This window comes from Volvox carteri (genome assembly GCF_000143455.1).
Source record: "Volvox carteri f. nagariensis unplaced genomic scaffold VOLCAscaffold_10, whole genome shotgun sequence".
Classification (NCBI taxonomy): Eukaryota; Viridiplantae; Chlorophyta; class Chlorophyceae; order Chlamydomonadales; family Volvocaceae; genus Volvox; species Volvox carteri.
The window spans coordinates 1,590,669-1,614,528 of NW_003307553.1; the positions used below are offsets into that span (position 1 = coordinate 1,590,669).

The window sequence follows — 23,860 nt, forward strand, 5'->3', positions numbered from 1 at the left end:
GCACTTATCTTGCTTTTTGCTGTGTAAGCATAACAGTGTTCGGGCCCGTCCAGATACAAATTGGCTAGTATGAGACCACAATCCTGTCTAAAAACTCATTAATCCTGGACCAACCGAAGGTTGCTACAAGGCGTTATTGGCGTGGGAGCGCTGAGGCGAGGCACAACAAGTGACGCGAAGGATGACGGAGAAATGGCGTGACAGCCAAGAACAAAAACACTTATGTGGACACCGGTGCACGGAGAGCGAGCGAGTGGTGGGGGATTCCCGGGCATCATCACCCGACCCCGTGCTTGCTCTGAACCATACAGATTACTGTACGGTGCTGCACCGTACGTGTCGTACGTGTCGTACCTCTCGGTCAGTCGGCAGGCGGTACTCGACCCAAGAGCTGCCTCCCGGGCCTGCCGCGCCGAAGTCCAGCCATTTAGTATCCACACGACCTACACGTACGTACGGCGATACCGTACAACATCATGTGTCGTAAATAGATGGATGCTATAAGGTGATAAATCGTAGAATTGACAATGTGATAAAGCGGCCCGGAAGCCTCCCACTCTGTAACACTGATGGATGCAAAGTTATACAGCGATGTTTACATCCTCTTTCTCAGTCCTCTTACGTGACTGAGGACTTTCGCGACCTGATATTAGCTCGCGAAAAAGAAAGGAAGACCCAGACATAACACTCCCGTCTCCACTCCAACCCTTTGGAAAAACACAAACTCCAAAGTCACTTCCTTACCTGCTCCTCTATGTATAACCACTAGGGTTTCAGTTTCTTGCAAGGAACACTCGGATCAATGGCCTTATCATGAGTGCACGTGTACACAGACACAGATATAAAAACGGACAGAGAGGTAACCGGACCAGAGGAAACGCAACAGGCTGCAAGCAGGATAAGGAACTCGTCCTACTGGAAGGGGAAGGCCATTACTAGCCGTGTCCGAGGACGCACCGTCGAAGAGCCGTTCGACTACCTCAGTCGTCTCATTGTGTCCCGCCGCTCGACATGCACCGCCGGACAGCCGCCCCGCCGATGCAAATACCCCATTGTACGGCATCCGGGAGGGCTCGTCGGCGGCCAGTCGATAAGAGGTTGGCGGCCGAGCAGCGGGTGCCGCCGCCACCGCCGGCGGCGCCACTGCCGCCGCCGGGGTCAAACTGGAGGAGCCTGTTTGCACACATACATGCGCGGCATACATACGTACACAGAAGAAAACATGGGGCTTACAAACATAAGTACATACGTACAGATTGCATGGTAATGGGCGCCAGCTTGTCGCCGTATACATGGATCACTTAGATGCGACATCAAAAGATGCCATAAGGGACCAATGCCATCGTTACGGCATTGCATTGCATTGCATGGCATGGCATAGCATGCACCGCATGATTGTGCCGAAATGCATCGAAATGCGTCGTGCGTCGCGACACATCATCATCATCATTATCGCACCGATCGCACAACAGCAGCATTGCACCCCCAGTTGTTTACTTCACAGTGATAAAGCCACAATGTTTTTTTTACCAGAATTGCACAACAACAGCATCGCATCGCATTACTATACGTTTCAACGGTTACGTTTCATCGGAATACATCGCATCTCAACGAGATGTGCGATCTAACTACATATTACGTCGTATCGTATCATGTGACATTTGATTGCATTTCGTTGCATTTCATTGCACAGCATCACATTGCGCGTCGCATCCGTCGCATGGCACGGCATTGCACTACTGCATGCACCGCATGCATCGCATCGCTCTTATTCGAGTTGGCGAGCATTTTTGCATCGCAACGAAATGGTTAGCATGTAATAATTCCATGCAATGCCATACTTCCGCAACGCATGCGATTGCACTGCATAATCGCATCGCATCGTATCATCACTGTATTGCGACACCGTATCGCATCGCATGAATAGCACATCATGTCGTACTGTATTTGCATCGCATCGCGTTGCGTGATACACCATTTCATGGCATCATAATGCAATGTCACCGTCATAGCCTTAAATCATGTGTGTTGGATTGCATTGCATCGAATATCATGTATTGCATTCCATCGCGTCGCATTGCATCGCGTCGCATTGCATCGCGTGGCATCGCATGGCAGCATCGCACGGATGCCAAACATCGCGCCGCATGCAATGCATCACAGCATCCAAAGAATCCACCGCATCGCGATGCGCCACACTGCATTGCAGCATCGCCTCGCATAACATTCATTCCGCCTTGCATCACGATTTCGCAACACATCGATCGCGTCGCATCGCGTCACATCGCATCGCGTCACATCGCATCGCGCATTGATCGCATCGCGCGTTGATAGCACCGCGGTAAACTTTCCATTGCATCGCAATGAAATGCAGTGCTTTACAGAACGCGCATGGGACCTGTACATCTGGTTCTACTCTATAACCAGTTTGCTTTGTTTACAGTGGACCCCGATCGGGTCGAGTGCAAACCAGCGGCAATACAAACATATGCCCACTGCTCTGACGCAAATAGAGCAAAAATCGCCACATCCATGTAGGACATATGATATACAGATCTGCTTATAGCTTTGGCTGAATCAGCATGAGACCAAGACGAAGCAAAAATCTGCTGGCCATAACACTCTTCCATAATTTAGCTTTTCGTGTCGTAGATGTAAAAAGAAATTTTAGGACAAAAAGTAGCAAAACATGGACCGTACGGAAGTTCGCACATGTGCGAAAAGAAAAAGGTGTGTCCAAAAAGCGGGCAAGCGAGGGCGGGCGGCCTTCTTCCAAAACTCCCAACGGGGTCCCAACGGAATCTCTCCCCTCCCTTCCAACCCCCCAAATAAATCAGGTGCCCACCGGTTTCTCCGCGCTGCTGGCGCCACTCCAGGGATCCCGTTTGACGGCCGGGGAGCGCTTGTCGAGGCGCTGCGCCGCTGCTGTCGTTTGAAGCCCGGAGTGGTCCAGAGAGAAGCAACTCCTGGAGGGGCGTCCCCGCGAACGGAAGCGGAAGCGACAAGCCGAGGCGGCAGGCGGTTACGAAGGGGGAAAAAAATTGCCTATTTTAAGGCAACTGCCCTCAGGAGCGCGCTGATGCTAGGAAATGCACGACTCCACACGGGGGGAGAGAGGGGAGAGTTCTTTAGGGCTGTGGACGCGCAATAAGCCCACTGAATTCTAACAGGCGCGGGAGCAGCAGGGTACATGGGTATGGACAAACAGACAGACAGACAAACAGAAACAGGTACAGAAAGACACTCCGGGTAAAGGCACCTCATATCATACACCCACCATCAGTGTAAAGACTTCAGAGTAACAAATCTGCAAATCCTAGATTGGAGGCATGCTGTGGGAGGGTGCTGGCGCGGCCGATTCCGCTTTATTCACTCCTTCCCTTGAAGGGTGGAAAAGAGCTTCGGTTCTTAGGATTAAGGTACCTCACGGGCCCCAGCTGCACCCCAGGCTCCACACATGCAGCCGCAAGATCTCTTCGAAACCCGGCCCCGCAGCCACTCCTCACCACCCGTTCCTCCGCGTCGCGCCCCAGCCACACCAGCCGCCGCGGCGCGCTCCATCGGGCCCGTATGGCCGTCGTCATCTCATCCAAGCGCCGCTCCAACCAACGCTCCGGAACCAGTGTACGGCGGGGCAGAACCTCAGGTCGCCATCTGCCACTCCGAGAAGGGGAAGAGAGCAAGTGGAGACCGAATGGGCCGAGGAGTGGGGGGATGAGCGGGAGGGCGGGGCGGGAGGGAGGGAGGGGCGTGTGGGAGGGAGGGAGGCAGGAAGGGAGAGAGGGGAGGAAGGTGGAGCTGATGCCACAGATGGGGACGAGGGGGGTGTTTCAGCTTCCTCGGAACGACACACGCTGATTCCCCCTATGTACGGTTCCAACGGTTTTAACGGTATTAATGATTTCAACAGCCTAGCTTCCTAGCCTGTCGTGTCAAATACTTGACAAGCTTCACATCTCCGCATCTTTTAGCTCTCACCCCGACATTCTAAAAACCCCAGTCGCAATCAGTAATCACCCAGTCGCAATTTCCCGCCTCGTATCAAGGCTCATCCTCCTGCATGCCCCGCATGCTTTTTCCGCACTTACTGTGCCGTGTATCGTCGTGTGACGTCCGTCAATCCCCACACGCCCGCCGCCACCACGTACGACACCGCCTTGCCCCAACCGGCCTCGTACAACAACGGTTGGTCGTAGCTGGCTTCGCACGAGTCCATATGAATCCACCTACGAATTGAAAGTTTGTGGAAGAGGGATAAAAACTTCAACTTCATCACTTATGTTATTACACATTGTTTAATTGCAATATAACAATAACAATTCCAATTAATATAAAAATATCACGTGCATGATCGTATTAAGATAATAAAATTAAAAATAAAACGAGAGAAAGGAGTAGAACGTGGGTCTAGGTTGTAATCGGGGTACAGCTTAATGGCTGCTGTGATGTTGGGGATTCAGGGCGTGTCGTATCCTGCCATGTTCGTACATGTTCGTACCTGCGCATTCGGTGGCTGTAGTACTCAGTCCATACGTGGTCAGACCAATCCGACACGTAACGCGCTGTGAGGCCTGCGGTGAGAAGGAAAGAAGGAAACAGCAGCAGTAGCAGTAGCAGTAGCAGCAGTGCAGCAGCACTAGCAATAGCAGCAGTCACTGTAATATGGGAGCTGCACTGGCATAACAGTCTGCAGCAGTAGCAGTAAGCAGCAGTAGCAGTAAGCAGCAGTAGCAGTAGGCAGTTGCAGCTAAGTAATAGCGACTGCAGTAACAACAGCAACTTCGCAACTCGCGCCCGAGCTCTTAGACAGCAGCAGCAACAACAACAACAACAATAACAGCGACCTATCTGCCATCCCCTCATCCCCCACGACCCTCCCAAAACCGACACAACTACCCCCAACTACCCCCAACTACCTGCCGCGCGGCAGCATAGCAGGAACGCGTTGGCCCACTCGCCGCATCGTCCCCTCCGGCAGCCCGGCTGTAGCAGCCGACCCGGGTCGTTGTAGCGCGGGAAGCGTGTTGCCGTACCACATGTACTGCAGTGATGCAGCTCCACACGATTTGCCCCACCAGCTAGGTCGTCCGGCTGCGGCTGAGCGGCGCCTCCGAAGCGCGTGGCGGTACTCCCGCAGCGGTGGCAGGGCAGCGTGTCGACCTTCGGGTGTATGAGCATGGTGATGAACGCAGGCGTTATAGCGAACCGGCGGCCTTCATCACATACCTTAAGCTATGTGTAAACCTTTAGCTACCCGGGCAACCAGCCCCCTTACCACATCCTTTAACATTGAATGCTGATAAGTGAGTGAGCGCTCTGTGCGCTACTTACTATTTGCAAGTCAACATGTATACAGCCTAGCCAGCCCCTCTTACGCTCAAACGCCTCTTTTTTAACTTTACCTCCATCTCCCCTCATGAGCCCCCCGCACCCGGGCCCCCCCAAACGCAATCCACTCAATCGCACCCTTTAGGTAAAAGCATATGCCGCCCTGCTCCTGACAGGACATTACCGCCCTCGTCCAGCGACTGCCCGTGTGTTCCGGCTCTCGCGCTCACTCTCGCTCTCGTATTTCCGTCCCTTCCGACTTCCCTTTCTCCCCCCCCCCATAACCTCGACTGCACCCGGCACCCCTCATCTCTTCCAGTCCAGGAAAAGCCCTAAAACCATTGTGGGTAACGGCACACGCGAATACTCCACGCGCAAGCATCAAGCCAGTCGTCCGATCAGCAGCCCGCACCCACCCAGGTGAAAAACTCGGTTTTAAACCAGCGCAGCAGCATCTTGGCGAGCAGGTCCTCCCTAGCAGGCGCCTCCACGTCAGGGCCCAGGCGGGGAGCCAGGGTGGCGGCCTCCTCCGCAGCGCCGCGCAAGCGGGACAGGGGCATTACGGCGCGTGCGCGCTCTTGAAGGGCCTTATCCTCGCACTGCGGGAGGATAAGAGGTAGGTAGGTGGTTTTGGGGTAGCTAGGTAGGTGGTAGGAAGGTGTAACACGCTGGTAAAGTAGGCCAACTACTAACTGTCAACTGCTACCTGCCCGCCAACCCCCTGGGCCGATTGACAATTTGGAGTTGTTACAATTTACAGTTACGGTTATTTACAGCAGCTGCACAGCTTAAGTGACCGCATATCCAGACAACAACACACAGCTCCCCGTCAGGGTGTCTGGCAAGCGGTTGCAGTGGTTGTTGTTGGTTGGTGGGAAGCGGTTGTAACCCACCCGCAGAGCCGTGTCGAGCATTGAGTGGAGGCGGTCGGCAAACTGAGTCGTGTTGGTGTGGGCGGCTGCTGACACGCCCCGAGTACCCCCGCCCTGTTCGTGTTGTTGTAGCTGCAGCTGCGCCTGCATCGCCTGGATAGCACGCAGCTCCTCTTCCTTTGGATGGGTGGAGCGGGGGGCGCAGCGGCAAATGTGGAGCAGTGGCAAATGTGGAGCAAAAGCGGCAAATGTGGAGCAGTGGCAAATGTGGAGCAGTGGCAAATGTGGAGCAGTGGCAAATGTGGAGCAGCGGCAAATGTGGAGCAGCGGCAAATGTGGAGCAGCGGCAAATGTGGACGACACAGCAGCAGCAGCAGCAGTGGCCCAAAGCGATGGCGAAAGGCAAAAGAGAGATAACAATAGCAACAGCAATGAAGGTTTATGTTGACAGGGCAAGATTGGCAGCGTGGGTTGACGTTTGGCGGTGTACGGGCAACGCGACAGAACGAACACAGCCGCCGTGGTTGTGACACGAGTAAATTTAGAGGAATGGATGTGGCCTTGAAACTCGTCGCTGTGTTGATGAGATGAACGTGCTGATGTGGTGATGCGGCTATACGGCGCGGGCGGATGAGAGATGAGGGTGGAGCTGGAGGGGATGTTGCGTGTCATGCGCCGCGACCGTTGACGGGTTCATTTCTCCAGTCCACATGCAAAAGATCTCGGAGTAACCCATTACGTACGTAATAACACGTATAGAAAAACGCGTCATGCTGTTCTGGTAGGTAACGTAGTTCAGCAGTCCGGTCATGCATAGCAAGAATTTGACGGGCTAGGAAGGCTGAGGTCCCAGCCGTCAGTAATAACTTTCTAAGATTGTCAATGATACGCGCTGTCACATTTTTAACGGACAGACATGAGTTGTAGGCTTTGGGCCTACATATCTACGGTTGCCCAAGTTTGAGGCAAACATGACGTCGAATTTAAACCTAGAGGCTTAAGGTGTCAGATGATTTGGCAATAATTCTAATGCATCAATCGCACAGCATATGGAGCGACTTGCAAGTACACACCGAGTCCTTGCGCGGACTGGTTGTCCACTGAAAATAGAGACATTTGCGGACCTGGAGCATCCTTGCAAGAGCCTCATCCGGATCCATGCTTGCCAGCAGATGTCCTAGGAGGTAAGATGTAACCTGAAGGCTTCAAAGACCAACTTGATCACTTCGAAATGTAGAAGATTTTGTAAGCTGCTGACAGCTTGAAACTATAACTTGAATGGTTTCGGGTGCAATTCGCCACAATCGACAGTGTAAATGTTCTCGACAAACATCTTATACTGGGTCACGTCATTTAAATTGTGAAACAATAATTCATGGTATGGCACTTCAGAATAATGCGACCGAATACTGCAAAAGCCTCAAACCGAGGATGTACGAAACTCTACCGAACCACTAACTGTGTTGTGGTCTAACACCAGACCATGATACGTATGAGCACTTGATGAATTGCTTATAGCCCTGATTGATCATGTGATTTGGTGCAGAATTTTGTTTCTGATATCTTCTATCTGAAGCGATTCCTCATCCACACCCACTCGTTTTGACGCTACGAGACCACTTTCTCAGCGCACCGCAAGCATATCGCATTTAAGTTGTCTTCGTCACACCTGCTCATGCGCACGAGCCGTCTCAAATTATCCGCAGCGTCTCCCAAGAGGAAGACGCGACATGCACTCGCTGCCCTGTGCAAGTGGTGGAGAAGATAGTGTGTGCGTGGCCCTCACACAGCTGTCGAAGGTATGTTGTATACTGATGCGTGGTCAAGGAAACCGTTTGGGTGCTTGTTACCGCGCCTTTGTTGCTGCGTGGTTCTCGCAGCGACCGAACGCGTGGCTCACGTCGACGTAGTCGACGTTCCACACGTTGACCACTTCGATTGCGAACTTTACGTTTCGTTTTTTTGCATTACTACAGCGCCTCATGGAGGACAACACCAATGGTCTGCAAGCTGGCGGATGCGACAGCAGCGATTGCCTGTTCTGCCAGTATCGCTCGAACAGCCCGTTCCACCTTAACGCGTATGCTGGAAAGCTAACCTCTCTGTTAAGGAAACGAAGCTTAAACGGCATGATGCTGACTTCGCTCAACACCCGCGTCGACGCGTCAGCCGAGCAATGCGCCGCGCTCCCCGCTATCTCCCCTCCGACAGTCGCACGGTGTAGCGACAGCAAGCGGCACAGACAGATGACCTCCACAAACGGCATGGTCACTGCATCAGGATTGACACCAGGCCTGGCATCCGAACCATTCTTCGGGCCACCTGCCTTGACCGCAGTGTCAGGCACGACCGCACCCACAGCCCCTCACCCACACCGGCACCCACTAGCCGAAGTGGACGAGCCCCATGACTGCCTAACCATGTGTGGAGGTCGCCAATGTTCCGATCACATCCTACACGGGGCCGTTTCATGGTTGCATGGGGAGGACGTCGTACCTACAACCACTGCAACTACCGGTTCAGCAAAGCCAGCGGAGCAGCCCGCTCCGGCTCCTGCTATGGACCCGGACTCAGCTGGAATTGAGGACAATGCCGGTGCGGGTATTGTCCGTGCATCTGAGGCAGCGGCGCCGACTGAGGTAGCGGCGGCGACGGTCTCAGGTTTGGCGGCCAACGCTGGCGGTGGCCTCGGCACCACGCTGGCGCCGCCACTGTCGCTAGTCCAAAATCATCATCCAGAATCCAGGATCCAAGCTTCTGTCCAAACTCAACAACTACTTGCTCATCCACGTCACCAGCAGGCCCACTGCCCGCTCAGACCCGAACAGCACCAGGGCCGTCACAAGCAACAACAGGGCCCGCCATCTGAGGTGCACCAACAACAAGGGCGAGAAGCCGTGCAGCCGTCACCGCCACTACCACCGCTCGAGCAACAGCAGCAGCAGCAGCGGGCGGGGCGTTTGGTATGCGGGCGGGAGTTGCCGGAGGGCTGGTCCTTCCAGGGGCAGTGGCGGAACCTGCCTGACCCCGTGCCCGCAACGCTGAAGGAGCTCGTCCGCCTGCCAGGGCCGTCGTACTATTCACGTCACGGTCCCGGCAGGCGACCACCTGGCTGCGATGTAGGGCCATCGGGCTCTGCTTGCAGCGGGTCGGCTGGGATTATATGTGCTTTGGAGTTTTCGCCCGATGGGAGGTTGCTGGCGGCTGCTGGCGTGGATAAGCAGGTGTGTAATGTGGGAGGATACGGATTGTTGTTGTTGTTGTTGTTGATGATGATGGGGTGTTACACTGTCGGCGGCAGCTCGTCCCGAGGAAGGACGAGCACCGTCGGGGCCCTGACCGGGGGCCGAAACACAGCGCAGGGACGGGCGCGCGGCTGTTGTTTGTTGTTCTTGTCGTTGTTGTGGCAGGCCCAGGCAAGCGGTGCGCCTCCCTCAAGCCCGCATGATGCGATGGAGGCGCACGAGGCCTCGATGCCTTTCTGGTTGACTGAGCACAAACAGATAACCTGATTGACTAAGCACAGGCTGATAAGAAGGTAGACGACGTCTGAAGCGGGAAGAAAAGGAGAGAAAGCGAAGCAGGAAGAGGCATGGAATGTGAGCTTCTGCAAGGTGCCCAATAGCAAGATAGGTGTGAGCTCTTTATCTTGAGTGGCATTGACGTTGCCGTGGCTTTACCCTTCAACTTATATCACCGTAGATTCGGTTGTATAATCTCGCCAGCATGTTTGGGGACTTGGGCGAGGAAGAGTACGACGACGACGAGGAGTACGGCGATGGCGCGGTCGATTTGGGCATGCAGCTGTGCGGCTCAGATGACGGCGTGTACGGCATGCGGCATGAGGACGACCCGGACGCATCCTCCGCGCGTGGTCGCAACCTCCGCGGTGTCCACGGCGGCGATTGCTGCATCGCCAAGAATTCGCTGGACGACGGTGACGACGACGCGCAGTACGGCTCGTTGCTAGCTGCCGTACAACGGATGCCGTCCAAAATTAGCAGCATGGCATGGTCGCCGTTCCTGGTAAGAAACTGACAGGGAGAGAAATACATACGTATGTACATACATACATATATACATACATACATATATACATACATACATGTTTGTTTTCCCTTCGAATCCCGTTTTCGTTGGTGGTGTTTTGGGGGGTTGTTTCAGAGAGCCTTTGATTTTGCCCTAGCTTAGACTTGTGGACTCGCTCTAGCGATACCTCTGAGCCCCTCGCGGGGTCTTCACTGCAGCGCCATCCCCGGATGGAGTGGCTGCGGAGTGGCTGCGTAGAGTGTTGGCAGTCTGAGTCGGGGTCGGGAGCACACAAGACTAACCGACTTGTGCTGTGTGCTCCCGACCCTTGCGCTGTGTTTCGGCTTCGGCCCCCGGCTCTCGCGGCCCACAGTGTAATCTAAGTCATACATACATACATACATACATACATACATACATACATACATAACAACATACATACATACATATACGTGCTGATATGTACGCCGCACGTTTCTGATTATCGGTAGGTTCTGGGAGCCGGGGCCGGGGCCCTGGCCAGATGATCCATCAGATCCACCGGTCCGTACTCCGTACGACACGTCTCCGTACACGATGCCTGGTAGCGAGTCCCCAGTTCGAATCCGTCCGTCCCATACCTCCTGATGATGATCTGACGCGAGTTTTTTGATGTCCCGCTCTTGATGCAACTTTATGCTTATCCTGCACGCTCCTCGACCATTCTCGCCGCATAGGACGGAGTCCTCACAGTGGGCGACTACGACGGCGTGCTGCTGCAGCTGCACATCGCTTCGGGTCATCAACTGGCTGACGTGGAGGCCCACGACGGACGCAAGATATGGTCTGTCGCGCACTCCTGTCGTACACCGCACCTGGTAGCATCTGCAGCCGATGACCGCTGCGCGAGGCTATGGGCGGGGCGCGGTCTGTCGCAATGCATCGCTAGTGTGCAGCCCAACCCACGCGCTGCAGTGTGCAGCGTAGATTTCTCGCCCGCGCGCGATCACCTGCTGGCGTTGGCGTGCTCGGACCGTACGGCGTACGTGTACGACATGCGGAGCCTGGATCGCGGGCCGCTGGCTACATTGCGGCACCATGCAAGACCGGCAAGCTATTGCCGGTTTCTTGGGGGAGATCGACTGGTGACAGCGGCGACCGACTCGTCATTGGCACTGTGGGATTTATCAGAGGCGGTTCCGGCGTTAAACGGGATCATCTTGTCGCCATCGCCGCCGCCGTCGTCGACCCTGGCAGCGGATTCCCTGATGCCGTTTTCCGTGGTACGGCAGTATGGCCAGCCACAGCCGCTGCCGTCGACGCAAGAGCAACAGCAGCTGGATGAAGCAGCAGCGGCAGTGAAGGAGGCTTCGAGCCGGCCAATGCTCTCCAATGGTTGCTTCGAGACGTCGGCGGCAGCAGCGAGTCGTTCCATAGGCAGCAGTAACGGCGGCTTCGACCACCATGGCTGTGATGGCAGCAGCAGCAGCGGTAGCGGCGGCGGCGGAAGTAGCTCCACCGTGTTATGCGGGACCGCTGGCGCTATGACGCGGCCATGCAGGGTTTTCCAGGGCCATCGCAACGAGAAAAACTTCGTGGGACTTTCCGTACGAGCTGCGGACGGGCTGCTGGCGTGCGGTTCAGAGTGCAGCCGGGCATTCGCTTACCATTCCTCCTGGTCAACCCCCCTGGCCACTTTAGAGTTGCCATGGGGCTCCGGAACCAATCCCACCGCCGCCGCCGCTGAGACGGCGAACCTAGCGTACTGCAATCCCGAACGGCCGGCGGCAGGTGTGCTCTGCCGCAGCGACGGCGCTGCGGGCATTGGACCGGGCGGTGGCAACGGCTGTGGTTCTGGTGGTGGCGGAGTGGGCGGTGGGTTTGTTAGTGCGGTTTGTTGGCAGCCTGCGGAGGCTGCTGCGGTGCTTGGATTGCCGCCGCTGCTGGCGTCAGCCACGTCATTTGGGGCTGTCAACGTCAGTGTGCTGGCTTCCCGGCACTGAAGCTTCTGCCACCGCAGCAATAGCCAGCTTTTTCTCCGTGGCGCTCTTTCGGACTTTCGGTCAGCACCGTGTCAGCTTTTGGCTGCTCCGAAGCCGAGCGTGACGTGTCACATGGGTCGCGGATCCCTGCACGACGATGCTGTTGCTGCAGAGTGGGAGGCTTCTGGGCCATTTGACACATGATTATGTAATACCATGGCTACAGGACGAGGCTGCTTCTTGCCCTACATCGAGGTTATGCTAGCGTGGAGAGGTGCCAAGTCTGGAGACTTTCTAAACTTCCCCTTAACGGGAGCGCGGTCATATGCCTGTTTGCCAAGGCCTAATGTGAGCGAACAGAAAATCCGTCGTATTTTTCATGTATCTCGAGTCTTATATCTCGAGTCTCGAATGAGATCAGTGAGTTGAGTGCGTTTTGAGCGAGGGAGGACCAGAACCCAGGAGGCTTCCACCTCCCTTCATTTCAACATGGCGACACATCAACATGGCTCCTGGGAGAGCATCGGGCCTACAAACAGCTTATTGTCTCTTTGAACGCCCCTGCGGCGTAGGGGCAATCTCCCTTTTTCAATTATGGCTGTGACTTTAGGCTGCGGCTGCATGGCTTGGCGGCTATGGATTTGCAGAGAGTCTGCGACGATCGGTTGGCTGGTTGGCAGCAAAGCGCTCATATGCACTCGCACCGCGTACGGGACAGGTTGCTGTGCGTTTTCCAAATGCCAAAGGACTGAAAATCGAGGGGACTACTGAAAACCGCGAACCCGAACCAAGAAGGTCCAACCTTTTGACTTTTTTCCAGTGTTTGTTTTTCCAGTGTTTGCACACAGAGGGGCCTTTGCCCTGATATGGAAGAGCGTGCGAGCTGTGCGTTTGAGATGTGCGTGTGGGCCTGGGCTGCGGCGCACTTGTCAGGTCTGCGGGAAGGTCACCGCAACAAAGGACGCTCTTTCCAATATGAGTCGCTAGGTGGAAAGGCAGCATAGGAGAGGAAATGCAGTGTAGTGTATAGGGCGGGCGGGCGGAATGTCGATTGCTGTCTTTATTGCGACTGCGGCGAGGCGACAGATAGGTTATTGACATTCGGCGGATTAGGGTCGGGCTCACTTCCTCTCGCCGCGACGGCAAGTAGGCGGCTTTCTGGAGCGCTTAGACCGCGTCCGGCGATGGATTTAGGATTCAGGTGACTACGTAGGCTGGGGATGGGCTCGCACAAAACCGGGCTGGACGAGAAGTTAGATCCGTTTTCGTTTGGTGTTTTTGGACGAGATATTGGATCCACCCTTGTTTAGTGCTTTAAGAAGCGTTTGCTATGTATGCTCTTTCTTACTTTGTCTTATGCACGGCATACATACGCTGTACTCTTTTAAGTGAATTCGAGTTTTCTTTCATGTATGTAAAGATGCAGGACTTGTGAGATGCAGGATGCTGACCGTGACGGGATGCTGACAGCTCCCGGAGGCGAAGTAGGCATGCGGGTCATTCCGCTGCGCTTGGTGTGATCAGTTTTGGGCCAAGGGCTCCCAATTAAGCCATATCCAAATGGCCTACTATCCTGTATTGCTGGCATCTCTTATCTCCTGGCTCCAAACGCCTGTGTGTTCCACTCGTCAATTTAAAACATGACAGCCGTGGATGTGTGTAATGAGGCTGTATGATGTTGAGGCTGTATGAGCACTGTGCAGGGTGCGGGGGTTGTCTTGTCGGGGGATGGTGGGGGAGGTGTCTTGCCTTGTCGTGTGTGTGTGTGTGTGTGTGTGTGCGGGGGGTGCGGGGGGTGCCTTCTCTGTTATAAGGATTCCCGTTTGGGGTTGCCGGACAGAAGGAAATGTTCCATCTCTCAACATTGGTTTCGCTCTCTTCGTTTCGCCTTTCTCGGGACCAGTAATGCGGAGATCTTAGAACTCCTACAAACATGGAAGTTAACTGTGGTTCGATGCTGGTAGTAATTTGTATGAATATGTATGTGTGTGTTTTATATCTTAGTTGTAACGAGCCCATATATGAGTAGTTTACTGGCGACAGAGGCGTGCTTGCTGGTGCTTGGGGATCAGTGTTTGTACGGCAAAAAGGTGAGCAGCCCCGTAAATCTACTTCAACATAATGAGGATAGCATGCCGCCGTGTCACTTGCATGGTGGCTTATATCAAACGTGCCGATTGAGTTGTTGTAAAATGCCGTGAGTCGTCCTTTTCGTCGTCGTGTTCAACCGGACATACGCACATGCAAGATACAGCCAGAACATTCAGCAGCGCCCCCAACCCAGCGCCCAACGTTTTTCGCACAGAATAATTTGCCATCTAAATTAAAACACCACGCTTAGCTAAACAGAATCCTTCAGGCGTAGATATAGGATGTATATGCCCAGTCATCCGAGCTGCGGTTCCCGTTTTCTCACGGTATACCTTCAGCATGCCACGACTAATGCGGCTGCTTATCAGTCATCCGTTCTGTTGGCAAGGGGAATCGGATACCTCCATGAAAACTTACGAGCTTTGTCTTCTGCGTTACCGACTGCACCTGCGAAGACGCTGTTCCGAAACGCCACGGCGGAGTGCTCATGGTGCACCTCGGCACCACAGGCCGCCAGGAAAGCTCAAAACCACTCAAAACGTCACCAGCGCAGGCCGAAGCGCAGGCCCGACCCCCGGCGCTGCTGAGCACTAGCACCCGGCTTGGCCGCTGCTGCGCCCCCTTTTTGCTCCTTGGGGTGCTGGCCCACGCGCATCCCGTCCTGCGTGTTTCCTGCACTCTCCTGCTGCTGTTGCCGCCAAGGGTTACTCACCACGCTACGGGAGATATCCCGCAGTGGAGCAGATACAGAAGCACCAGAAGTCCCAGCGACCCACGGGTCCGTGGACGCAGTGGCCCTTGGTGGCTGCATTTGGTCCGTGGCAGGCCACCCGACGGTGGCAACAACGGTGCTGGTGCTGTCCCCCTCGGGTGCTGCGACAGCTGGGGCTGCAGCCGCTGCGTACCAGACCAAAGGCTGCGACCACTCCGGCTGCCAGGACTCCTCGCATTGGCTTCCTGTTCCTGCGGAGTTGGACGAAGAGACAGCTGGCGCGGAGACGGCCGGCTCTGCCGCCGCCGCGTCGGCTGGGCTGTGTTGAGAAAATCGCCCCTCAGGTCGCTGGCCGGAAGGCCTGGCGTATTGTGGCCGGTGCGTCGGCTGGGCGGCCGCAGCCGCCGCCATCACTGGGACAGTATCGGTGGTTGCGACTACGGGCGCGCCCTGTTCTAGGGCGGGTTGTACAACGGCGTGCTGGCCTCCATCCGGCTCTGGAGGTGCGAGGATCTTGAGCGCGGGACTAACGCTGGAGTCGCTGTAACGGCGCTGCCGTGGGACACGGCGTGGAGAGGTCTGCAGCTGCAGCTGCATCCATCGCATGGCAGCGCGCAGGCGCACGGCGGTGGTGTTGGGCGTGAAGGAAAGCCCCGTGGGCTGACCGGGGGCGTCTGGCGGCGGCGGTGGCGGCAGGCCAGCTTGTTGCTGTCCATCGTTCATGCCACGGGGGTGTTTCCCGGGAGCAGAGTCGGTCGCGGCAGTTGCTGCGGGCTGGGTGGTGTCGCTGCTGCTTTCCCCTTCCACCAGTGTGCTATCTTTCGTTGGAGCTGCTGGTGGCGCCATGACTCTCAACTGCACGCCCTGCACATCATGCGCGCGTTGGTATGCTGCGAAGGGCACTGGAGAGAAATCCGCCTCGCTTGCGTCATCTTCAATCGCAGCTTTGTGGTGGCGCAGGCGGCTTTTGCCGCCCGCCGCGAGAGGGGTCGTGGCCGCGCTTGCGGGTGCTGGCGTGCTTTGCAAGGAGAGCAGCGCGCCAAGGTGTGTTGCGCCAGCCCTGGAAGCCGTTTGCGGGGTCAGCAGAGTGCGACACGCCTGCTGTACAGCCGCGTCCACGATGCCAAAGCAGAGACTGGTTGAGGAGTTCGCCAGGCCAGGAGTGGCCGCCAGCTGCCCGCAAGTGTTGACACATATTGTGGCCAAAGGTGAAGAAGGGCCCGGGGGAGGTTCGCGCAGCATCCCATCGGGACCTTCTTCTGTTTGCGTCGACGCGTCCTTCGGTGATACCGGTTTGCGTGCTGGTTGCTCCATAGCCGCATGGTCCACTTGCGGCTGATGCGTCTGCAGCAGAGGTTAAACGAAACCATCATGGGCGGACTGCGAGAGGGGACGCAGCGGGCATAATGCCAAATGCACCTCCAAGATTTGACGAAGCGCCTGAACAAGTGTAAATGCTTCATCGAGTGACTCCTTTAGCCTCGACGGTTGGGACTGGTCCACATGCAGTTGAGTGAACAGTGCCATGCTCTTTTCAAGTCTCTCAACCTTCCTGAAGGGTTAAGGCAGGTTCTGTGTCCAGTATATAACGTCTAAAGATTGGAAAGGCTCACGGCCGATGTTCCAGCGTTGATAAGCCTAAGCCCTTTTGTCATGGCCGGCTAGCAATATCCAGTCAAAGTGTAGACGTGGATATGAAAATGGAGAGGGTTACCACACCACGCAGTTATTCGTTCATGCACCTGGGCATTTCATGCACCCGTGGCCCGTGCAGCCCTGTAACCCATATTTGTCGGTGCCGCGGAATCCAAAATCCACGCTGCGACACCTTTGCTACAAAGATCGTGTAAGATCGAGTGCAAAGTAAATTTTACTCCTAATTGCTACTGTATGCTAAATGGTGGTTCAACGAAGAAGTACCCAGCGCTGCCACAATTGTCAAGTCCAACAAGGATGTCGCGGCCTGTCCTAAACGTGCTTCTTTTATCTAGGCTTCCCATATATAACCAGCTTCACCTCGAGGAGGCTTTGTTGCGGGCTACCAAGGATAATTGGCTCATCGTCAATGACGGGGCCTTTGATCCAGCGATAGTGGTGGGCATCTCGGGGTGAGCAAAATCTCCGGGGGCATGTTATCTCTTCAGTGCATCGCCATCGCACACACCCGGTCGCCATAGCGGATGTACATCACCCCGCCGTGCATGACCCTTCTGAAGATGTCTAGAACAGAGTTAACGGGCGTGCAACGCCCAATTCCGGACATCGGCTACTCTAACCTTGCCCATGATCATGCCCTGTCCCTTCGACTCGCCCGCTCACTTGTCACATCAGGGGCCACATGGTACCATCCCTGCCTTGCCGCTGCTGCCGGTCCCCTCTCACGCAGCCGCCCGCCACAGCTAATCGACTGTGAGTTATCTCTACGGCACGGGATACAGGCCATCCGACGCTTTACAGGCGGCGGTACGGTGGTGGTTGACCACGACACGTTGTTTTCAACCCTCATCATGCAGGCGAGTGCAAGTGGGGAACAGGATACCCTGAGGAAAGGACTTCACCATCGCCTCAAGGGAGCGCTGTTTGAGTTAGCGAGCTTGAACCCATTTTAGGATGACTGTAACTCAAAGTGAGAGTTGGGGGTTCACGCGCCTCATTTCAGCCCCTTTCCTCCTGGTATCTGCCTCAATCGGTCTGTGGTTTGTCTTAGTCCTCTCCGCACCGAGGGCTTGAGGTACTCGGAGTGGGCCAATGTGGAAGCTCCATGCGCACATCCGGACGCGGCGCTGTGTGCCATGCAACCCCTTTGTAGGGCTCCGCGCTGCCGGATGTGGATTGCTTCCCGCAGCCCATCATGGCTTGGACAGAACGCATCTACCGCCCGGCGTTTGCTGCAGCAGGTTGCCCCGATTTTGCGCTGCGAGAAAATGGTGAGCGGCGGGTTCGCAGTGTGTGCAGCACATGCGCGCGACTGCGTGGTTTGCTGCAGATTGCTTACACCTCCTCCGCTCGACTCGGCTTGGCCCTTCACTACTTTTCCCGGTTTTTGGATGCTTTCTGCCCTGAAATTGTCTCAAGCGAAGATAACAACAACAGCAACAAGTACTTTTACCTTCGTGCACGTTTCTTCCTGCTTCTCCTCCTGCAACTCCTCCTGCTCTGCTTCCTGCAACTCCTCCTGGCAGACTACATCATAGGCGATGGTCGCAAGGTTGGCGGCAATGCGCAGGCCATTACAGGCCGCCGCTGGCTGCACCACACGTCTTTTCTGTGGGACTTCGATCCGCAGCGTATGGCCCTGCTGCGCCAACCTGCCAAGGCGCCGCAGTACCGACAGGTAGGCCTAAAAAGCATGATGTTTTCACCGCGCCGGATGCCTTTCTCTTCTCTTTCTGAACTCATCCTGCGCTACATGTTGTCCGCATTCCGATTCTGCAAATCTTGGCGCCGTCTCCATCCCCTTCCTGCATCGCTAGCTACATCTAGGATGTTCTATCATGCACCGTCCCTAAGTCTTCTCTTTCCGCAGGCCCCCCTGCTGCGGACTCGACGCTTTCGCAGTTGGTGCCTTTTGGATGTTGGCAGCTGTCTCTTTTGATTTTTGCACATAATCTGGACTTCCGTCTTCCGCCTGCAGGGCCGCACCCATCTTGATTTTGTAGCACGGCTTCGAGACGTGCTTCCGATGCATGGCGGCCGGCAGCGGCTGCTGGACGCGATAGTGGGCTCGGCGATCGACATGGTGGACTTTGAAGTACAGGTGTGAACCTGGATGTCGATGGAAAACAGAACTACCGGCCTTAGCCACGCTTTCAGTGACGATTTTGCCCCCACGGTGCCGTCCTTTCCGTGCACCGGCATTGCGCTCTCACATATGTGCATGCATGCAGCATCAGCACATGAGCGCCTTGGTTATGAAAAAATCGAAGACCAAATCACAAACAAACCTCACCATTGCCGTTCACCTTGCCGCCCATGTCACGACCCTCCCATCTACAGGAGCGCACACTTGCCGAGGCTTCAGCCGCTCTGCAACAGCCACAACTACTGCTAGGCACGAAGCTGCTCGACCTTCGGCAGTTCACAACACGGAGCGATTGAATGAATCAATACTTCCTAATTGCGTCTCCTTAAATTTCCGGCCCTCAGAAGGAAACCAGAATAAATGTTATAGACGCGGAAGTCGCCTAATTGTTCCTATGGCTTCCATGTAGTGTAATGTATGTTACAGAGTGGGAGGCTTCTGGGCCGCTTTATCACATTGTCAGTTCTACGATTTATCACCTTATAGCACCATCCACCACTACCACACTGTACTTCGCCATACGAACTCTAAGTCCAAGGCGGCGGATCCAGCCTTCAGGGACCCCTCCTCATCCATTCACCCGAACACCCGAAGAGACGGAGGGTTCGGCAATCGCCACCAATCCAGCGTGCGAATCTGGTCCATCAACTGTGACCTCAACTCCACATCTCAGCAGCTAGCCATAATCTCGCGCTCCCGACTAATTCGGGGGTCTCCCCGGGAATTGATCGGGGCTTCCATGTAGCCCTAAGTACCCTTGTCCGCCATGCTAATGTCTGTGGAACTCATATAGAGTATCCTCCGTGAAGCCCATTAGGTCAGGTTAGCCGACCAACACGCATGTAAATTCATGCTGGAAATCCCAAGAGTAGGAGGCTGGGTGATAGTATAGGGGGAGGTAATGCAGGCTTGGGACGGGATGTGCGCGCATGCATGTGCATGATCAAGTGGCGACTATGATATCACCGATGTATAGCGTTAGAAGCATCAGCAGCCAAAACGCGAATGCGTGCGTGTACCGTGATTAAGGTACACGTGGCTGCCGCTATACGTCTGGTTAGGGGACATTTACAAGTGCAGCACGAGCGACTCATGGAATGGCAGGCATTACCATACTATATCGTGTCGTGTGGTCCCTGTTCAGTTCAAGCTGCGAATGGTAGACCGACCGCCTAGGTGTTCCATTTCCGTTAGGAATGCCGTTGGGCTGTGGTCCTTGCTAAAAGTACCAGCAACCGAACTCGCTGCAACCAGAAAGGCGCGCGCACACTAGCATCAACCACGGTGCGTGCTCGGGTATGTCGATTTCGTGCGTGTTTTGGTGTCCAGGTGCAGCCGGTCGGCACAGGACATGGCACGAGAAGCGCCGCAGGCGGGTGCACCCTGAACCAGCCTGAACAATACCCTACAGTTCTGTACGGTATCAAAAGAAAAGCGCGGCGTGCCACTCCGTCCTCTTTTTCACCACTTTTATGCTCATTGATTCGTTTGTAAAGGTTCCTCCCAGGCAGTCACTGTCCTGATTGCTTACCCGTAGCTGCAGCTGTCATGCAGCCTGCAGTGGAGCTGAATACAACAGCATACGAGTTTTTCATTGATCCTCTATTGGTTACCATATAATGTGAGCAGGGGTTGTGTCTAGCCGCCCTGCTCTCTCCCGGCCCTGGGGTAGCCGCACCTGCTGCACCCCGGCGGCTGTTCGCCCAGAGCTTCTAACCCGCCAGCTCTCATCCACGTATGTGTGTGTTACATGGTCGCGTGTAACACACACACAAACACGCGCGGTACGGTGTATGAAAATGTATTGCAAATCTCAAACGGCGGTGCTCGCTCAGCTGGGTCAGGGACCCAGATGAGCACAGGTTTGGCAATTGCCGACAAATACAACAAGTGCAGCGCTGCTGGGGCTGAATGTAACGAAGAGGTACGCAATCGCTAGCCCGTCATGAGCATGCACGTGGCACTGCAGGTCCCCATCCCGTCAGAGACCGGAAGTGTGACGTGCAACACGACCAGTTACAGGATCGCCCCTCTGGCACGCTGCGTGCTCCCTATCTTACCGTCCTCACACCGCTGGCGCCGCATTCATGGTGCGTCCTTGCCCACGGCTTCATTCCTAAGAGCAATACTTCACCACCAGCTCCCGCCGCACTCTCCCGGCCAGGGAGCCCTACACCTGCCTCTGCAAGGAGCAAGATGCAAGTCAAGTATGTGTCGCACATCGCATAGGTTAGGTATATTAGGTTTGTACAAGCAGCAACGAACAGCCGCCTTCGCCGCTTTAGCGTGCAAGTTGATGCGTCGATCGTGAACATGCCTAGGCCTCGGTGCTTGGGAGGGGGGCTAGGGTCCTTGTTGGGATTTTATGTCGCAGGAGCAGCATTACAATAAGGATGGCTGATGCGAGGCGTGAAAACGCATAGTGCAAAGGGCCCAACCTCCCAAGTGACTCCGACCCAATGGGATTGAAGCCTTTCCACCAAGTTCATCTATAGTTCCTTGCGGACAAATGGGGCAGCGCACGAAGGTTCGCACCAGAGTGATCATCTCTGGTCGCGCAAGTCCGTGTCTGTCCTTCGACCATGTTGGGCATCTGCATCCATCCACGAGGAGGGCGCGTCCGTGATTTGTTGGCAGGCAGCCGGATTCGAGGCCGATCGCGAACTCGCCGTGCATACACCCCTCCACAATCTGCAGCAACCATCGCCACCGCCACCAGCTGGATCGTCCATTTCACCAGTGACCTTTTAACAATTTGCGTTGCAGTGTCCAGTTGTTTTGGGAAAAGCTGCGGCGTTCACCGTTGGTCATCTAATCATTTGCCTTGGTCTTATACCAAATTGACCCACCATCGGGCGACTGACCACCTCGAACTGGATTTGCTTAGGCCTGGTCCCGGCACGGGCCCCGAATTTTCCATACTTACCTGGCCCGCTTCTCGAGGTGGTCAACATGGCCTCGGTTGTATGATCGGTCTTCGCCTTGCACTATGCGAGGGCCTTTCGTAGTCGGCCCCTCGGGTGTCCGGCAGGGCTAAATTTTTGATAGGCTGAGGATCCGCGCAACGCGCGACCTCGGCGCCCACTAAATATAATGTTGTTATGTCATGGAGAGTCACGATGATGTAGCGGGAGAGCGAGGTGTTTAAGCGATTGCAATGAGGAGAAAAATGTCACAGAGTGCAGGAAGGAAGTCTGATTCAGGTGGTATTTCTGGGCCAACTCTAAAACCTTGAAATCTTTGTTGCTGAAAAGTTAATCCTTCAGTGGACCTGACCGTATCACAGGGCCCTGTTACGGCATCACCATTCCTTTCATTTTGCTGGACTGTCCGACGTACGACAAAATCAGATATGATATGGATTTCCCGTTCCGAGCATATGAAGGACACTATGAAGTGGGAACCTGAACGTCTGGCAAGGATGCTGAAACGTATATGGTCCCAACGCAACTCTATCGTTCCCTTTGGTCGTTAGTATCCTTTATCACTTGCTTTGCCTGAAGTGCGAGGTCGGATGGTGCTTATCTGGCAGCCCTCGAGCCCTCGGTTCGTATTGGGCGGTTTGCAGATAGGGGGAACGCACCCCGCGACCATGTAACACCCCCCACACACAGACACCTCTATAAATCCAATATACGCCAATACACAGCTCCGTAATTCCAATCCTACAGCCGCTTTTGCTCCCAGTTGGCTCAGTGCCCTGTGGCTCAGTGCCCTGCATCCAGCAAAAACTCCGCCGTGATGACGTTTCTTCGACGTTTCTCCGTCGCGCTACATATGCCGTTGCCGTTGTTCTTGGTATAAAACTGCCGGCAACAGCTATATACCCGTCGCAGCCGGCGTGCGTGATCAGAAGCATCGGCTTCATCTTGGAGCCGTTGACCCAGCGCGTCCTGGCAAGTATGACGTCCTAGCAGAACCCCGACACGCAGCTACGACACATGCGACACATATCCTGGCGTGGAGGTGCATCTCCATTTACACGACTTACTACTACGTACTTGACGATGAGCACTGCACACCATCATGACGACGACATTTGTAGGATTCTCAAACGGACATAAAACAGTGGAACACGACCGAAGACGATTCCCGGCCCGTTGCGCCGCCGCGAAACACGCACGTCGTTCCCCCGGTCGTGAGTTGGCTTTGTGAATCCGCTAAGGCGGCACCATTAATGGAGGACACGACAGTTCGAACGCAAAATGATGCGCCGTCAACTGTTTGTGCGTCATTAGGGGATATAGCGCAGAGGAGATCTACCTCCTATGTGGCCAAGATAGGATACACATGTATATACATGCACGCGTTACTGTACGGGAATGTAAAAACGCACGAATAAAGCAGTGTACGACGGGCAGATACTGCTACCAGCAGCACGTGACTGCGACGTACTGCTGGCCCTATTGCTACATACCGGTCGTCAATGTGATATGCACAAGCCTTCTGATGCCTTCTGATGGGCATGCTACGCAACAGGCGGCAACGCACTTCGCACTTCGCATGCTGAAAATCATGCAGTACAGCCAAAGCACGTCGCTGAACACAGTGCAACACAACACTATACATCACCACACGCAGACACCTCGCCGTACAAACCAAAGCTCTCACATCACATCACCCGATGGGGTGCACAACATTACACAGCACGACGCGGTTTGTTGGATACGGCACTTAGCGGCTCCGACAACGCCGACAATTAGAAAAGATGTACATGAGTATAATAACGTGGCTGCACGCTCTGCACAGGCTGCTGGCGTTGGCTAGCTCGCTATCAGGGAGACACATATAGCCCTCGGGTGAATGAGAGAAATTAAATGAAGGGCGAAAAATGATTCAGGGCTCAGGCTGGTTGCAAGATGCCCCGAGCCTCTGGGGCTTTACATTAATAACGCCTGTTGGCTTTAGCCGCCACCTCTCACGGTTAATATCACAACTGCCACCGACGTACGGCAATCGCAATCCTCCCTTTGACGCCCACGCACGTCATGTAACATGAATAAAAAGGTCAAGTGGAATATCCAAGTTCTCTCTTCGATATACGCCTCCGTCCGGCTTTTCAGCC

The 23,860-nt window shown here is 55.0% G+C and overlaps 5 protein-coding genes across 5 annotated transcripts in view; 3 read left to right on the top strand and 2 right to left on the bottom strand.

Annotated features, from left to right (window-relative positions):
• Positions 1 to 7,560, bottom strand: part of VOLCADRAFT_103955 (uncharacterized protein) — a gene marked incomplete at its 3' end in the record, with an annotated part of 16,078 nt that extends 8,518 nt beyond the window's left edge. The window contains exons 1-10 of the mRNA XM_002948574.1: positions 7,325 to 7,560; positions 6,222 to 6,377; positions 5,745 to 5,927; positions 4,917 to 5,160; positions 4,499 to 4,571; positions 4,089 to 4,226; positions 3,429 to 3,654; positions 2,846 to 2,966; positions 958 to 1,173; positions 355 to 443 (exon numbers count right to left, since the gene is read on the bottom strand). Of these exons, the coding sequence (XP_002948620.1) occupies positions 355 to 443; positions 958 to 1,173; positions 2,846 to 2,966; positions 3,429 to 3,654; positions 4,089 to 4,226; positions 4,499 to 4,571; positions 4,917 to 5,160; positions 5,745 to 5,927; positions 6,222 to 6,377; positions 7,325 to 7,360 (1,482 nt within the window). The 5' untranslated portion in view covers positions 7,361 to 7,560. The remainder of the gene's footprint in view (positions 1 to 354; positions 444 to 957; positions 1,174 to 2,845; positions 2,967 to 3,428; positions 3,655 to 4,088; positions 4,227 to 4,498; positions 4,572 to 4,916; positions 5,161 to 5,744; positions 5,928 to 6,221; positions 6,378 to 7,324) is intronic.
• Positions 7,561 to 7,930: 370 nt separating this feature from the next.
• VOLCADRAFT_116893 (uncharacterized protein) lies at positions 7,931 to 9,424 on the top strand (the record flags this gene model as incomplete). Its single annotated transcript, XM_002948445.1, has 2 exons — positions 7,931 to 7,999; positions 8,111 to 9,424. Coding segments are annotated over 2 exons (1,383 nt in total), but the record flags the coding sequence as incomplete, so codon positions are not given.
• A 1,527-nt stretch (positions 9,425 to 10,951) lies between these two features.
• Positions 10,952 to 11,899, top strand: VOLCADRAFT_44236 (uncharacterized protein; the record flags this gene model as incomplete). The annotated part of the gene is made up of 2 exons (XM_002948446.1): positions 10,952 to 11,412; positions 11,770 to 11,899. Coding segments are annotated over 2 exons (591 nt in total), but the record flags the coding sequence as incomplete, so codon positions are not given.
• Positions 11,900 to 14,822: 2,923 nt separating this feature from the next.
• VOLCADRAFT_88906 (uncharacterized protein) lies at positions 14,823 to 16,520 on the bottom strand (the record flags this gene model as incomplete). Its single annotated transcript, XM_002948575.1, has 2 exons — positions 14,823 to 16,337; positions 16,413 to 16,520. The coding sequence occupies 2 exons, from the start codon at positions 16,518 to 16,520 to the stop codon at positions 14,823 to 14,825; spliced, it is 1,623 nt and encodes a 540-aa protein (XP_002948621.1).
• Positions 16,521 to 16,883: 363 nt separating this feature from the next.
• On the top strand, positions 16,884 to 19,230 carry VOLCADRAFT_103956 (uncharacterized protein; the record flags this gene model as incomplete). The annotated part of the gene is made up of 6 exons (XM_002948447.1): positions 16,884 to 17,101; positions 17,380 to 17,506; positions 17,803 to 17,920; positions 18,176 to 18,327; positions 18,628 to 18,750; positions 18,990 to 19,230. The coding sequence occupies 6 exons, from the start codon at positions 16,884 to 16,886 to the stop codon at positions 19,089 to 19,091; spliced, it is 840 nt and encodes a 279-aa protein (XP_002948493.1). The 3' UTR covers positions 19,092 to 19,230.
• Between the last annotated feature and the right edge of the window lie 4,630 nt (positions 19,231 to 23,860).